General features: G+C 37.2%; 1 protein-coding gene across 6 annotated transcripts in view; it reads left to right on the top strand.

Moving 5' to 3' along the window:
• The window catches only part of nek1 (NIMA-related kinase 1), a 104,690-nt gene that overhangs the window by 64,457 nt on the left and 25,312 nt on the right, over window positions 1-14,921 (top strand). For all 6 annotated transcript variants that reach the window (XM_088922549.1, XM_088922499.1, XM_088922335.1 and 3 more), the window contains 3 exons: window positions 8,571-8,797; window positions 11,534-11,682; window positions 12,205-12,428. In XM_088922549.1, the coding sequence (XP_088778675.1) occupies window positions 8,571-8,797; window positions 11,534-11,682; window positions 12,205-12,428 (600 nt within the window). The remainder of the gene's footprint in view (window positions 1-8,570; window positions 8,798-11,533; window positions 11,683-12,204; window positions 12,429-14,921) is intronic.

Here is a 14,921-nt window from a genome sequence, read left to right as displayed (position 1 = left end):
ATCTAATTTTACCACTGAAGGGAAATCTTAGTAGCTGAGCATAAAAAGAATAGGAGCATACTGCAACGCGTGTGAAGGCCATAAACGATATTAATTTTGGAACATAAACATACAGTATATGGCTGGTCTCGGTACTTTAAAGAAAACATACACGAAACATGGTTTCATTATGACCAGAATCGGTCTTGAGATATTTTTAACTTGATTTACAGTATTTGAGAGGTATGTCTTAACACCGATACTACAGTACGTAAATACTGCTCACGTATATGTTTCTAGGTTTATATTATGCATTTCATACGGTCAAATTACTTTTGAGCAACTAATAAGAAGCGCGAAACGGTATGCCCAGGGCGTTTTAGTTTCGTTTTGTGCTGGGACTCTGCTTTAACAATGTCGCCGTGGATTGATTAGAGATATCAAGTACATACAGATGCAGCCATTCAAAGTGCGCGTTACAGTCACGTACCGCAGGTGGCGTCGCGCATTGTGACGCAAGATGACGCGCGGCACCGCAGTACGTGATTGGTTGACCGACAGGGGCACTCGTGGTCCGTTGGTCTGTCGTAGAAAGACTTACAGTAAACGTCTTTGCTGTGCCCATTGTAGATATTGAATTTTACCACTGAAGGGAAATCTTAGTAGCTGAGCATAAAAAGAATAGGAGCATACTGTAACGCGTGTGAAGGCCATAAACGATATTAATTTTGGAACATAAACATACAGTATATGGCTGGTCTTGGTACTTTAAAGAAAAAATACACACCAGTATTCCATTTCTCCCTAAACATTTTAAGCATTGAAGTCTTTAACTAAAGAGATACCGGAGTCAACAAGCATACTTTTAGAATTTGATTAAAAGGGAATATAATATTGAATCGCGTATATATTTTATGAAAGCAAGATTGCTCAGCTGGACAAAAGTACACAACCTACCTTTATCAGAAATATTTATGCATCAAAGCCTTTACCGAAGATATTACTAATAGTATTAATAATGAATGACTTTGGACAAGCTGTATACTCAAAGTATAATTTCTTTAGCACATTTGTACAAGCACTTGGAATCTGTCCAAGCCATACTTTGTCAGGCATTTTGTTTTACTTCAACGGGCATAAAAACTCCCTTGCTTTTAACAGGGCGTTTCATAATTTCTAACTACGAAAATGATTTAAAATGCGACACTTATCATTCAACTAGAGCTCAAAATATCACAAGGATCCTCAAGAGCACAGCAAAGACTGTATTAAAAGATACTTGTATGAGATACATGAGAATCCAGGCTTTTTTATCAATGCTTTCTTTTCCGTATACCAGATTTTATGGAACCACTTCAGAAGGGTGTCAGCCAGTCAGATTCCAGGAATTGGTACTTTAAAGGAAAAATACACACCGGTATTCCATTTCTCCCTAAACATTTCAAGCATCGAAGTATTTAACTAGCATGTGAAATAGCGTGTGAAAAAGTGGTAGTTTTAAGCTTTTCTGCTAATATAATATGGAATCGCGTATCTAAAGAATTTAATAACGTTATGATTATATTCGTGTACTGCGACACGAACGGTCCCTGCTTCTGCTTCCTGCTTCTATTGTGTGTGTGTGTAATAGAGTAAATTTTTATAGAGAAATGGAGGCTGGACAGTATGCGATACAATATAAACATTTATATTGATTTAAATCGTGTTTTGATTTAAATCGCAAACGCGTGTTTAATTATATGTGTTTTTTTAATCATAATCAGGCTAATGCAACATAAATTGATACAGTATCTGTCTTATTTTTAGTAAATAAAGTGCATTTTTGCACACTATATGTGCAAACGTTTTATGATATGTCGCTGTTGTGAATGTCTGTGGACATGTGCTGGCTGGACAGGAGGCTCCACTGTACACAGAGAGCTTAGAAGACAAAGATATCAACTTATTTTAGTCAAAAATTTATATATCACCTTTAAAAGTGGAATCTCAAAGCAAAGTAAATACCCAACACTGATTGAACCCATCTGCCATGCTAATAAAACACCTTGAATTGATTTGAATTGAGGGAAAGAGGGGGGGGAGGGCGCGCGGCAAATAAGATACACTCCACAGGCATCCACAACAGCAACATATGAAACGTTTGCACATATAGTTAAGTTATTACTTGGTTTTCAAAGTCAGGAGACATTAGAGGCTTGCCACACCCGGACTGTTAAACCAACGCATTAGCACGTCAAAGCCCATTGAGGACCCGGGCGCAATAATTGTTTTGTCCCTTGATTTACTGATCTGCATTAATTATGGAAATCGAGTTCCTGCTCTGTGCAGACGACCTGGTCCCGCTGTCGCCCACAGAACAGAGGCTGCGCCAGAACCTGGCACTGCTGGAGCAGCACTGTCAGACCTGGGCGCCGACAGTCAATCTGGACAAGACCAGTTATGGTTTTCCAGAAAAAAAGCCAGACCCCAGGGAAACAGCTACAAATTCACACTTAACAACATATTAACACCTAACAACGGGAGCAGGGACGAATTAGGCCAGTACCCACTATTGTTAAACATACAGAAAAGAATATTAAAGTATTGGCTTTAGTATTAGTTTTTTATTTAGTATCCTCTGTAAAACGTCTTCTCTAGTTGTCCTGCATATGTATTCGCTAATGAAGCTGTGTGTTCTGAGCCTGGTTCTCTACATTTCTGTATGAACCAGCTTAGAGGGCTAAAGACAGCTTGTGTTTAAATTGAGTGTAAGGTAATTTATGCCTCTAAAGTCATGGTCAGCATTTATTATTGTACTGTGCTGTGAACTTGTTCTGTGCCTAGTCACATTATTTTATAGCGTTTTTATAGCGTTATCAAATCTGGTGGCGCTGTGTGTTAGTTTCTTGACTCCCATGTCACATGGTCTGTGATTGAATCCCATGGAACTACAGTATGACTTTATATTTTAACAAACATTTCTTTGAAAAAATGAAACGTTTCCCTTGGTCAGAGATTAAATAAAACCTCACTCGCACCAAACAAATTTATATTTCTAAATATCACAACATGATCGAATTTAAGTCTTTTTAATAGCAATGAATAGTCACCTATGCGTTACAAAATAAACATTTATATTGATTTGAATCGCGTTTTGATTTAAATCGTAAACGCATGTTTAAATATGTGTTTAAAGGCGATATACTGTATAAAAGCGCTGATTCTTATGGAGTGTGTTCCGCCGGGGATTCAAAAAATTTATTTTTTTTAATCGCGTATCTAAGGAAAATTGCAGTATAACTTTGTTCATGCACAAACAGTGGCATGTTACATTATAATTTGGGTGTCTCCCCTTGCCAGAAAGCTCTAAATTGCATTTTGAGTGCGGTTTTTGACTTTTTCTAAATTGCAACCCATAAATAAAGCTGATAAAGCTTAGACTAACTGTATTCTAAACTGTATTACAACGTAAATTGCAAAAATGCACTTGGAATCTGTCCAAGCCCTCCTACGAAAATTATTTAAACTGCGACACTGATCATTCATCTCTAAATAAACTTTATTTTATATAGCGTTTTAGGCGAATAGGTAATTAGATTGCTCATAAACCTAATCGCTTTTTCTACATAAACACAGCGTGATTGCTCTCTGAAAATGCTTTTCCTTTATATTTAGGCTCAGAATTCAACTATAGATCGCATTATTATAAACTTTCTTGGAAAAATGTATTTTATGTAAACCATGTTTGCTATTAATTCATTTAGGGCTAAAATACGTTCATTGTCTTCCAATCGAGTCGAGTTGACATTAGAAGCTTGCCACTCCCGGACTGTTACACCAACGCATTAGCATGTTAAAGCGATTTCATTGAGGAGCCCAGCTACCAGTTAACACTGTACTTCCTACTTTGAAAATACCTGTGAAACCGGTTTAATTCGTCACAGCCAGCACTCCTGCAGAGAGGGGGTTGTACTCGTAAAGTAGAAGCAGGCGAGATTTCCAGCGAAAGACACCTCCCCCCCCCCCCCTCAAAAACCCAGTAAGCAGTAAGGCTTTATGTTGAAAATTGAGGTGGATTTTGTTTATGATAAAGAGGAGAAACTGGGATGGGAGGAGGGTTTGGTTTTGCATAAGGGGCGGGATTATGATAATTGGAGGAATTTGCGAGAGTATAATGGTTTGATATATTTGATTTTGTATTGTGGTCGTTATCTATGTTTTTGGTTGGTATTATGTTTATATGGTTGTTTTTGTTGGTTGGTTGTTATTCTGGTTATTAATAATACGATCTATAGTTGAAATCTGAGCCTAAATAAAAAGAAAAAGCAAGTGATTAGGTTTATGAGCAATCTAATTACTTATTCGTTTAAAACGCTATATAAAATAAAGTTTATTATTAATTTGCTGGACAGAGCGGTGAACATTAAGACAAAGACAAAGATAACGATCCTGATCAGTTTAGAAATCTGTGTACGCTGTAAGGTTTTTACTTCTTAAACTTTTAAAATACACGTTTCAAATAGAAAGAAATCCTCTTCCTGGTACAGTCGCATGAAGAGAGAGGCGAAACAGCCCTACACAGCCCTGTCGCAGTACACGAATATAATCATATCGTTATTAAATTCTTTAGATACGCGATTCCATATTATATTAGCAGAAAAGCTTAAACTACCACTTTTTCACACACTATTTCACATGTTAGTTAAATTTAATTTATTTATATATTATATATTTATATCTCTGACCAAGGGAAACGTCTCATTTTTTCAAAGAAATGTTTGTTTGTTGATTGTTATCAAAAATGACTTAAAATTGATCATGTTGTGATATTTTGAAATATAAAAGTCAATTGATTGTCCATAATATCGCTATTCTATTTTTTCAAAGAAATGTTTGTTAAAAGAAAAGTCCAGCACCAGCTGGATTTGAACACACAACCCGTGAGTTGGTAGTCGGGCACGTAGACCAGTAGGCTACAGGGGAAGTCGCATGAGGAGGGAGGCGAAACAGCCCTACACAGCCCTGTCGCAGTACACGAATATAATCATATCGTTATTAAATTCTTTAGATACGCGATTCCATATTATATTCCCTATTAATCAAATTCTAAAAGTATGCTTGTTGACTCCGGTATCTCTTTAAAGACTTCGATGCTTAAAATGTTTAGGGAGAAATGGAATACTGGTGTGTATTTTTTCTTTAAAGTACCAAGACCAGCCATATACAGTACTGTATGTTTATGTTCCAAAATTAATATCGTTTATGGCCTTCACACGCGTTACAGTATGCTCCTATTCTTTTTATGCTCAGCTACTAAGATTTCCCTTCAGTGGTAAAATTCAATATCTACAACGGGCACAGCAAAGATGTTTACTGTAAGTCTTTCTACGACAGACCAACGGACCACGAGTGCCCCTGTCGGTCAACCAATCACGTACTGCGGTGCCGCGCGTCATCTTGCGTCACAATGCGCGACGCCACCTGCGGTACATGTCTGTAACGCGCACTTTGAATGGCTGCATCTGTAGCAATGCTAACCACATCGCCACCATTAGAAATGGATGGATATCTTGTCTTTCTAGTTCAAAGGTTTGCATGCATAATTTAATTTTGAGAGCCACTGAGACATCTGGTACTACTGTTGTATTTATGAAAAAAACATACAAAAAGCATACTAACAACTGTGCCATCCTATTCCTTAGTTAATACATATTTTATAAACAGTTAACATTGTTAGCAAAATATTTTGAATGATATTTTACCCTATATTTTCTTTAATTGTGTATTTATTTTCTGATAGTCAGATTTAATGTATGTTTGAACAATAAAAATATACAAAAAATATACAAGATGCGAAGAAAAGTGCAACAATTTATTACAGTGCTAAATTTATTATTATTGATTACTAATAGTTTATGCTAAAACCTAACTTTCTTAATTAGATGCATTTATAACAATGAACTAAGTGTAACATAGCATTCAGAAATACAATCGAGAATAATTTTGTTATACATTTTAGAAAAGTTTCATCTATTTATACACCACAGAACTAAAGACGATTAAAATCTGTAATCTTTCCACATGTAATGACATTAGAAAGTACAATAAGTTCCTGCTTTGTCTTAACGATGGTATCAAAAAGTAGTCTAAGTGGTGAGAAGCCTGTACTTGATGATGATTAAAGGACTTAGAAGTCAAAGAAAATGATTTACGTTGTTTAATTTTAAACACTTAGTTATGAATGCAGATGCAATTGGTGCCATTCGATAGAACAGCCATTGTGCAATACTGAGCTCCGCGCCTCCTCCCTCTCTTGGTGCCGCTTCCCCCTCTGACAGAATGCAGTGGGAGGCACGCTATTTTCAGCCTCTGTTTGGGGGGAAAAAAAGACCTGCTGATCTGTTCTACATACCAGGAAGACAACAAAATATGATTTTTTCTATTCGAAACGTGTGTTGTTTTTAGGTAAAAACCTTACAGCGTACACAGAGATTCTAAGCTGATCACGAAGAAGAAAAATCACCCGTTTTTCGCACATAAAAAGTGGTTATTAACTTTCGAAGCCTGTTTTTATAGTCATGCAATGTCTAAACAGGAACACATCATTATATCTCATTTTTTATTTATTTTTTATAAATTAAAAAAATCATTTGCCCAGCCTAATTTTAAAGACCTACTTGTGGAACTTTTCACAGCCTGTACATAAAGCTATATACACAATACTGCTGACAGCAGGAAAATTCATATTCTTTACTCAGCAGCTTATTAAAAACAACACACATGATGTTCAAACTGATTTTTTTACACAGAAGACTGACACAGCTTCACGTTGTGAATCTCTTTTTCTAAGAAAACATTTGTCAGTCTGTCCGTGGGGGGAAGGGGGACTGTCTTTTATTCGAAGGCTTGCCTATGTTATTTTGTAAATGTAGAGGGTGAGAAAAGACTTGTGAAACCGGTTTGTTTACAAGTAATGTAGGAACAGAGACTCAGTCTTTGTGGAGTGAAATTCGGCACAACCAGCTAGCCAGCACTTCAGCCGCAGCGCAAGGCAAATGCGCCACGTTAATGTAGGGCTTTCGGGCTCACGTGGGTTTGCACCCTACACCCTGCGGTACCGCTGTGTACATACAGTACGAACATGTACGAACATGTTGTGATATTTAGAAATATAAAAAATGTCAATATAATGCCAATAATATTTGCTATTTTAGTTTTTCGAAGAAATGTTTATTAAAAGAAAACTCATGGCGACAGCTGGATTTGAACACCCGACCTCAGCCTTATAAGTCAGTCACTTAAGCCATCACGCCACAGATGCAGACATGCACTAAACAGTGAAACAGAAGTACACATATCAATGGAAAGTCTTATACTACTTATACAGTCTTATACAGTACATGAATATAATTATATCGTTATTAATTTCTTTAGATACGCAATTCCATATTATATTTCCTATTAATCAAATTCTAAAAGTATGCTTTTGTTTACTCCGATAACGCAGAAAAGGTTAAAATGATCACTTTTCACAAAATATATAAACGTACAGTAATATGGTCAGAAGTAGCACGTAAAAACGTTTCTGAAATAAGCACATGTAAGACTTTGATGCTTAAAATGTTTAGGGAGAAATGGAATACTGGTGTGTATTTTTTCTTTAAACTACCAAGACCAGCCATATACAGTACAGTTTACATACAGTAATATGTTTATCTTCCTAAATTAATATCTTTTATGAGCATGTGAAAGGCATGGTGAATCAGAGATTCTCAAGACTTTGTATGATTGGAAACGAATGCATGATCGGATCAATGAAATGCTGTGGTGTTACTTTTTGTCAATGAAAAAATAGTCTTTTAGTTTACAAAGATGGTTACAAAGAATGTGGACCAGGGTAATACTTTGAGTTTACAGTTTGTCCAAGGTCATTCATTATTAATACTATTAGGCATATCTTCGGTAAAGACTTTGATGCATAAAATATTTCTGCATAATTAAAATATTTTAATAAAGGTGGTAGGTTGTGTACTTTTGTCCAACTGAGCAATCTTGCTTTCATAAAATATGCCAACTTTTTAATGTATAATGATTAACATGCTGTAATACACAGTTTAAATTCAAAAGTCTAAAGCATATACAACTTAATTTCTTAATTGAATAAAGATTGTCCCTCAGCAGTGATCGGGATTCTAAACCAGGTGTTTTCTGGTGACATCTCAAATGCTGTTCATGAGAGATTAAGCTTTATTAGCTAAACCTGGTGGTTTTACAAGGTGATTCTGGATACTATTAACATAATCTAATTTACATATGGTATATCGCGGTACGACACGAAATGAGCATACCCCGCTCGTTTTGAATGGCTGCATCTGTATGTATGCACTAATCTTAACATTCTACACATGACTCAAGTTCTAGCTGTGCCAACCCTTTTGTTATGCTTTATTCATATGTGCTATGATAAAAAAAACAACAAAGAATGTATCTTTTAACCCACGAGCATATACAGTACAAAGCCAGAATCAGGGCAAACACTAGACGGAGAATGAGCCTAGTTTTGATTCAAACAATTAGTGCTGTGTCTGAAACTTTGTCTTTTCTACTGATAGCCAAAAGGGAGATCTGTGAGGAGAGCTCAGCATTTGAGCCCTTCTTTCAGAAGGTGGCTTCCCCAGCACACAGAAGGGCAACAGCTCTGGCAATCTTGTCTGCACAATCATCACAAGAGGATTCTGTGACATCTCGGTCACGCTCTGTTTCACCAATTAAATCCAAAGACAAGGACTCTCTTCTCATTGGACTGTCAACAGGTTTGTTTGATGCCAATAACCCCAAGGTAAGACTTTACATCAAGGAATTTGCATAAAAGTGAAAATTAGTTCATATTGTAATTTGATGCTTCTGGCTATCTAATGAGAAGTGGGGATACAGGCAGCCTCCAGAATGCTTTGCTTCATAGCTGGGCTGGTATTGTCCTTCGAGCATTTGTAACTGTCCACCGTTTAGTCCTAGATCTCTCAAAAAAAGTATACAGTGCCATATTTTTATTTTAGGCTTTTACTGTGTTAGCTGTGTTAGTATTAGAAGGGAGGAAAAGGGACAATCTTTTTTATATTTAAGCTTGAATTTTCAGGAATTAAATTTTATACTGAATGAACCACCCATCTTAGTCTTTAGGTGTAGCATTACAAATGTACCTAACTACATAACTGAATGTTCTAATTTGTGCTCTGTTTTTCTACATGTTATTTTTTTCCTGCACATACATTTCTTATGAGTATTTAATACTGAGAGGCATTATAAAAACAGCAAATGCTACTCAATTCTTGTGTTGTTATTTCCACTTATTATTCCCTCACAACTGAATTCTTCATTTACAAAATTCTTTGTATCCTAAAGTTAGACATATTTTTGTTCTGGAAAACTTTAAATGGCAACAATGATAGTTCAGTTTAAAAGAGTTAATAGCTCTTAATTATGAGGTTACTTTAGCTTGGTTCAGGTGTTCTGTCTTGTTAGATTTTCTTGTAATGAGAGCCTGAGCATGTCAAAGCATTAAGGAACCTTTAGGGATACTGAGGAATACCTCTGTTGTGCCAGAAAATGTTCAGTTTATTATCTGTAAGTATAAATGATCTCTTCCTGGTTTCTTGAAAATTAATTACTTATTCTTATCAAAATTAAATCTGAAATAGTAGTTGTACACTCATAATAATGAAGCAAAAGTTTTCCTCATTGGACCCCATCTTTAATTTATTTTTTGTGCTTGGCCCATACAAACAAAATTTAAGAATCCCTCACACCAGTCTAGACATTGTCTGTGAGTATTTATATGCTGTATTGCTAATGTTTTAGTTTTTGGCCATTTCTGTTTCCAAGCTAAAACTCCTGAATATCACATAATTACAAATGAAAATGAATTGGTTGCTTCAGTTTCATCAATTGAGGATTTTGCCTAATTAAATTCCTGAAGCACAATTTACAGGTAATCACTAATCCCAGAATCTATTTAACTGTCCTTTCAGTCCTGTAGCATGACAAATGATATATTGTGCATGTAAATGGTTGTGCATTTATTTTTGCCTTTTGTTGATCAAGAAACCTTGACTTCTGTTCTTTTCGGTACATTGGAGAGCTCCTTCAATGTAATTAATAATATCCCAAACTAGTATCCTCTGTATATTCTTAGAAGAGTACACAAGCCTTTTAGCTCTTGCAATTGAAGTAATACACATTATTTAATATTTTAAAAATGTTTGCATACCTTTATTTTAACATGACTTGGCACTACATGCAATTATCCTGTGTTGTCATATGGAGTATAATCTGAGAGATTCTGCTCTTCAGTCAGACATGTTCAGAACATCAAACTCATGCTAGAGAAAGCAGATTTGCATGGATACTTTAAACCAAAGAAGCTATTTTCATGACCACTCTGTGTATGATGTTGTACTTTTCTGTACCAACTAAGTTCCAAAAATTCACAGCAGATTGATGGTTGGTTAGTGCGCAGCAAAAGGTAGCCATACTCAGTTATACTTTGTGGCATTACGTGGGGGTGTGTTCACTGTGGATTTAGAGCCCTGGATTGAGGCTAATGCATTGCCTTCACAACCACAGCTGTTCTGGCTAATTAATGACAAGCCGTAGCTATGGGGGAACTTTAAGATACATTGAGCAGACCCCCAGAAAGGGAGGATCATTCCAGCGATAGTCACGGAGGGGATTATGACCGAGCGTAAGGCCGTCGTTTCTCCTTCATTTTTATTTTCTTTTTGCCTGTACCACTGTGCATTTCCACCGGGGCATGCTGACCCTTGTACACAGGTTGAGTTTTTATTTTTGTTGTGGCCTAGCGCTCCCTGCTCTCCCAGACTGAATCCCATTAAATAGGGTAAGACCAGTCTGGTTACCCTTTTTTTGTTTTTCCCGCCTCTTTTTTGTTATTTTCGGTTTTCTGTAACCTCACACAGGTACCTCCAGCCCCTCTTTTACCGTTACTTGCCGTGGCTGCTCCCACATCCGCATTGTTACAACTTCTACCGGAAATAAGTGGCTAAGCTTTGGTGTTTGACTTGTCCATAATTTGAATTAATAGTTCTAATGAAAGTTGTCATTATATGACCAATTCTTGTACAAATTGCCTTCTGGTAGGTAATACAATGATAATTCAAGAAACCAAGGGAAGTCTGAATTGGCTTTGCAGTTGCATTCTGCCCTGTCATGGCTGGTGCTGTTTTTGTTATTAACTTCTTGACCATCATTGACGACATGAAACAAGTTCATACTACTCAGAGAAAGCCATTAAGAATATGCATACAGAACACATCTCAGTTAGGAATCAAACGCAGGACCCAGGAACTGGGACACATCTATTATTACCAAGCCCATAGGTTTGTTTTTTTGTGCTATAAAATGTAATACAGTAAACTTTGTTGATAATAATGGATAATGGAATAATGGATAAATGTAGCACTGTTGTTATTTTAATGCTTTCTCATAAAATTGTTTTAAATTAGTAGAGAGTTGTCACAAAGTATTTGAGGGCTCCTTTTAAATGTTTAACTTTCAGATGCTGAGGACATGCTCCCTGCCAGATCTTAGCAAGCTTTTTAGAACTTTTGTTAATAACAATGCAGATGCTCCAGATGACAATCTTGAAATAGATGACATTGAGGATGAACCAGTCAAAGCTGAAGGACACTCGGACTCTGAAGACACGTGAGCATGATGTCATTTTATCCTTTTTGTTTCTTTTTAAGTCTCTTAAAAATATAAAAAACTTTAACATACAATAGTAAGCTTAAAAGGGGTAGCATAATTGTTTTTAGCATAAACATTTTTGAAAAATTGATCTTTTGATATACGGTATATAACTTACTGCAAGTTATTTACCACTCTTATGGGAGTAAATAACTTGCATTTTTCTGACTGGGTGTAGTTTGCCCAATATCCTTGTTATTGCCAATCTATATTCTCAGTAGAATAAACCTATTTTTGTAAAAAAAAAAAACATTTTTAAATAATTAGTTTGATATTATTTTTATTGTTACTGCATGTTTAATATATGAATATTTAGTTATTAAACATAAACAAGTAAAAGGTATGTCTCCCTACATTGTGTTTGTCTTTGTCATTATTTTACATAATAATGGCATTTTTTGAGAAGTTTTGTTAGGTTGTTTTTCCTGCAGTGATGCACAGCTTGCCAGTAAAATATATTGTTTCTGATCTTTAATTCAGTGTGTTTGAGGAGACATATGAAGACCTCCAAGAACTTCAGGCCTCCATGGAGAGACTGCTGCAGGAGCAGCCCAGTGAGGAGTATAGCGAGGAGGATGAGGTTGGATTAAATGCCAGCCCCTCTGAAGATGCATTGGATGGAGAGGAGATTTTGGCTAATGGGTTGGACAGGGAAGAAAATCACCCTAGCATTGGGAGCGAACTCAATGAAGAGTGGCACTCTGGTAAGAAATGAGACCACATTTCCACTCAGAACATTTTAACAAAGTAGCTCTGATCTCCCTCAGAGTTTAAATTTGCTCACTAACATTTTTAAATATTTAGTTTTTAAACTTTTCCCCCTTTATTTTAAGTGTTACATGGACAGACCATCAGCCTGGACGAATTTAAGAGGCCATAGCTACAGTTTTGTGCAAAAGTTTGGGCACCCCTGGCCAAATTATATGTTTTGTTGATTTTCTAAGTGAAAAGAAGTTAACACAACCAGTGCAGCAAACAAACTTAAACTTGACATATTTCTGCTGATATTACCGTCTCACAGCCTCTTATCTCTGGGTCCATGTGACAGTGTGGGTGTGGGTTCCTGGTGGCTTTTCTGCTTTTGATCCAGTGTTTGACCGCGTGCCTCATTGGAAGGGAACCACAGCCTGAAAAAGTACAGTTACTTGCAGCTGACTGGGTCCCATAGCTCCCAACAGAGGTTTCAGAAGAAGATGCACTCGGGTTTCAGGGGGAAAATACGTTATGTCTCTCCACACCTCGAATGCCTGGCACATCAGGTTTCTTGTGATGTACTCGTCAACCCATACAACCCCTACCTCCCCAGACAGACTTGAAGACCATTCCTTTGAGGTGCTCATCTGAGTGTCATCTCATTATCATGGGCATGTTTAGGTCAGTGGCCTAGGCGATGGTGTCTCAAATGAGAGGGAGGTTCCAGCTTACAGATCTCCCCTCCACCCTGCTCATCTGATCACAATTTATTTTTTGAGGCAGTGTGATCCTTAGTCTGCAGTCCAATAACTTGGACATGATCTTGATGTCCATGCAGAGCATCGTTATAAGCCTCCAGTTTTTTAGATCAGCCACATTCCCCCCCCCCCTTGAAGAACAGGACTTGAAGAGTCCAACAGTCCCTCAGCCTAGATGAAGGAAGGGTGTGGTGCAAGTGTCATTCCTGGCTTTGCCTTTGAACAGTGGGTTCAAAAACCAGAGAGAAGTAGTTGCAGATGGAAGGACTTACAACTGCGTTTTGTGTTTATTTTCCTGAGCCTGCCTATTTTTAAAAACCCTGTTATGTCATGACCAAATGAGGTGTCATAAATATACATACTGGAGCTGCATGTTTGCAATGTAATGTTGGGGAATTGTGGGTGCTACTGTAATTTGAAGACAGACTTTGGAATTAAAAAATACATGGCACATGTTTTTGAGCATAAGAAATGTTTCAAATGCGATTAGGTAGTTTAACTCTTTTAGTAGCTAATTGATCCAAGGATCTCTTATTGCCATTTTGTCAAAGAGTGGCTTTAACAATATTGCTGAGTAGCCTGTTCCATATTTCTTCAACCTTTTTACTCAGAACAGTTGAATCAGAATTCTAACAATCATCCATCCATTTTCTAAATTCTTTACCCACAGGGTCCCACCAAGCAACAGGTGTAGGGCAGGATATACACCAGAACGCCAGTACATGACAGGGCACACCCAAACAGAAACAGGCACACACTCAACTCCCAAGTTTAATTTGTGGTGTCTATTATCAACTATTTGTTTAGATACTATTTTTAATAATAACTATAATTGCTTACACTTATATAGCACTTTTCTGGACACTCCCCTCAAAGCGCTTTATATAGCACTCCCCTCCACCACCACCACCAGCATCCACCTGGAACCTTTTTTAGTTCCAGATTTAATGTAAATGTGCTGTCATAAGGTGCAGCAATGGGTCTTGGTAATGGGGTAATAGAAGTTAAACTAATTTGTCTGTAAATACTTGGTTTGGTCATGTTACTTTTTAATAATAATTGCTTACACTTATATAGCGCTTTTCTGGACACTCTACTCAAAGCGCTTTACAGGTAATGGGGACTCCCCTCCACCACCACCAATGTGCAGCATCCACCTCGATGATGCAACAGCAGCCATAGTGTGCCAGAACGCTCACCACACATCAGCTATCAGTGGGGAGGAGAACAGAGTAATGAAGCCAATTCATAGATGGGGATTATAAGAAGGCCATGATTAGTAAGGGCCAATGGGAAATTAGGGAAAGTAGGGAAACACCCCTATACCTTTCGAGAAACGCCCTGGGATTTTTAATGACCACAGAGAGTCAGGACCTCGGGTTTACGTCTCATCCGAAGGACGGCGCTTGTTTATGGTATAGTGTCCCCGTCACTATACTGGGGCATTAGGACCCAAATAGGACCACAGGGTGAGCATCCCCTGCTGGCCCCACTAACATCACTTCCAGCAGCAACCTTAGTATTTCCCAGGAGGTCTCGCATCCAGGTACGGACCAGGCTCAAACCTGCTTAGCTTCAGTGGGTTGCCAGTTGTGAGTTGCAGGGTGATATGGCTGCTGGTTAATGTATTGCTACTAACAATTAGCTATTAGCAAAAAACATCTTGAATGAAAAAAACATCTGTACAAATATAACTATAATTTAAGACCTCAATGTTCAGGCAAAGAATGTGATTGTTTTAATTGT

Source organism: Atractosteus spatula, chromosome 1, assembly GCF_055471065.1.
Source record: "Atractosteus spatula isolate fAtrSpa1 chromosome 1, fAtrSpa1.hap1, whole genome shotgun sequence".
Lineage (NCBI taxonomy): Eukaryota > Metazoa > Chordata > Actinopteri > Semionotiformes > Lepisosteidae > Atractosteus > Atractosteus spatula.
The sequence above is the reverse complement of the archived record's forward strand: the minus strand, read 5'-3'. Positions and strand labels throughout refer to the sequence as shown.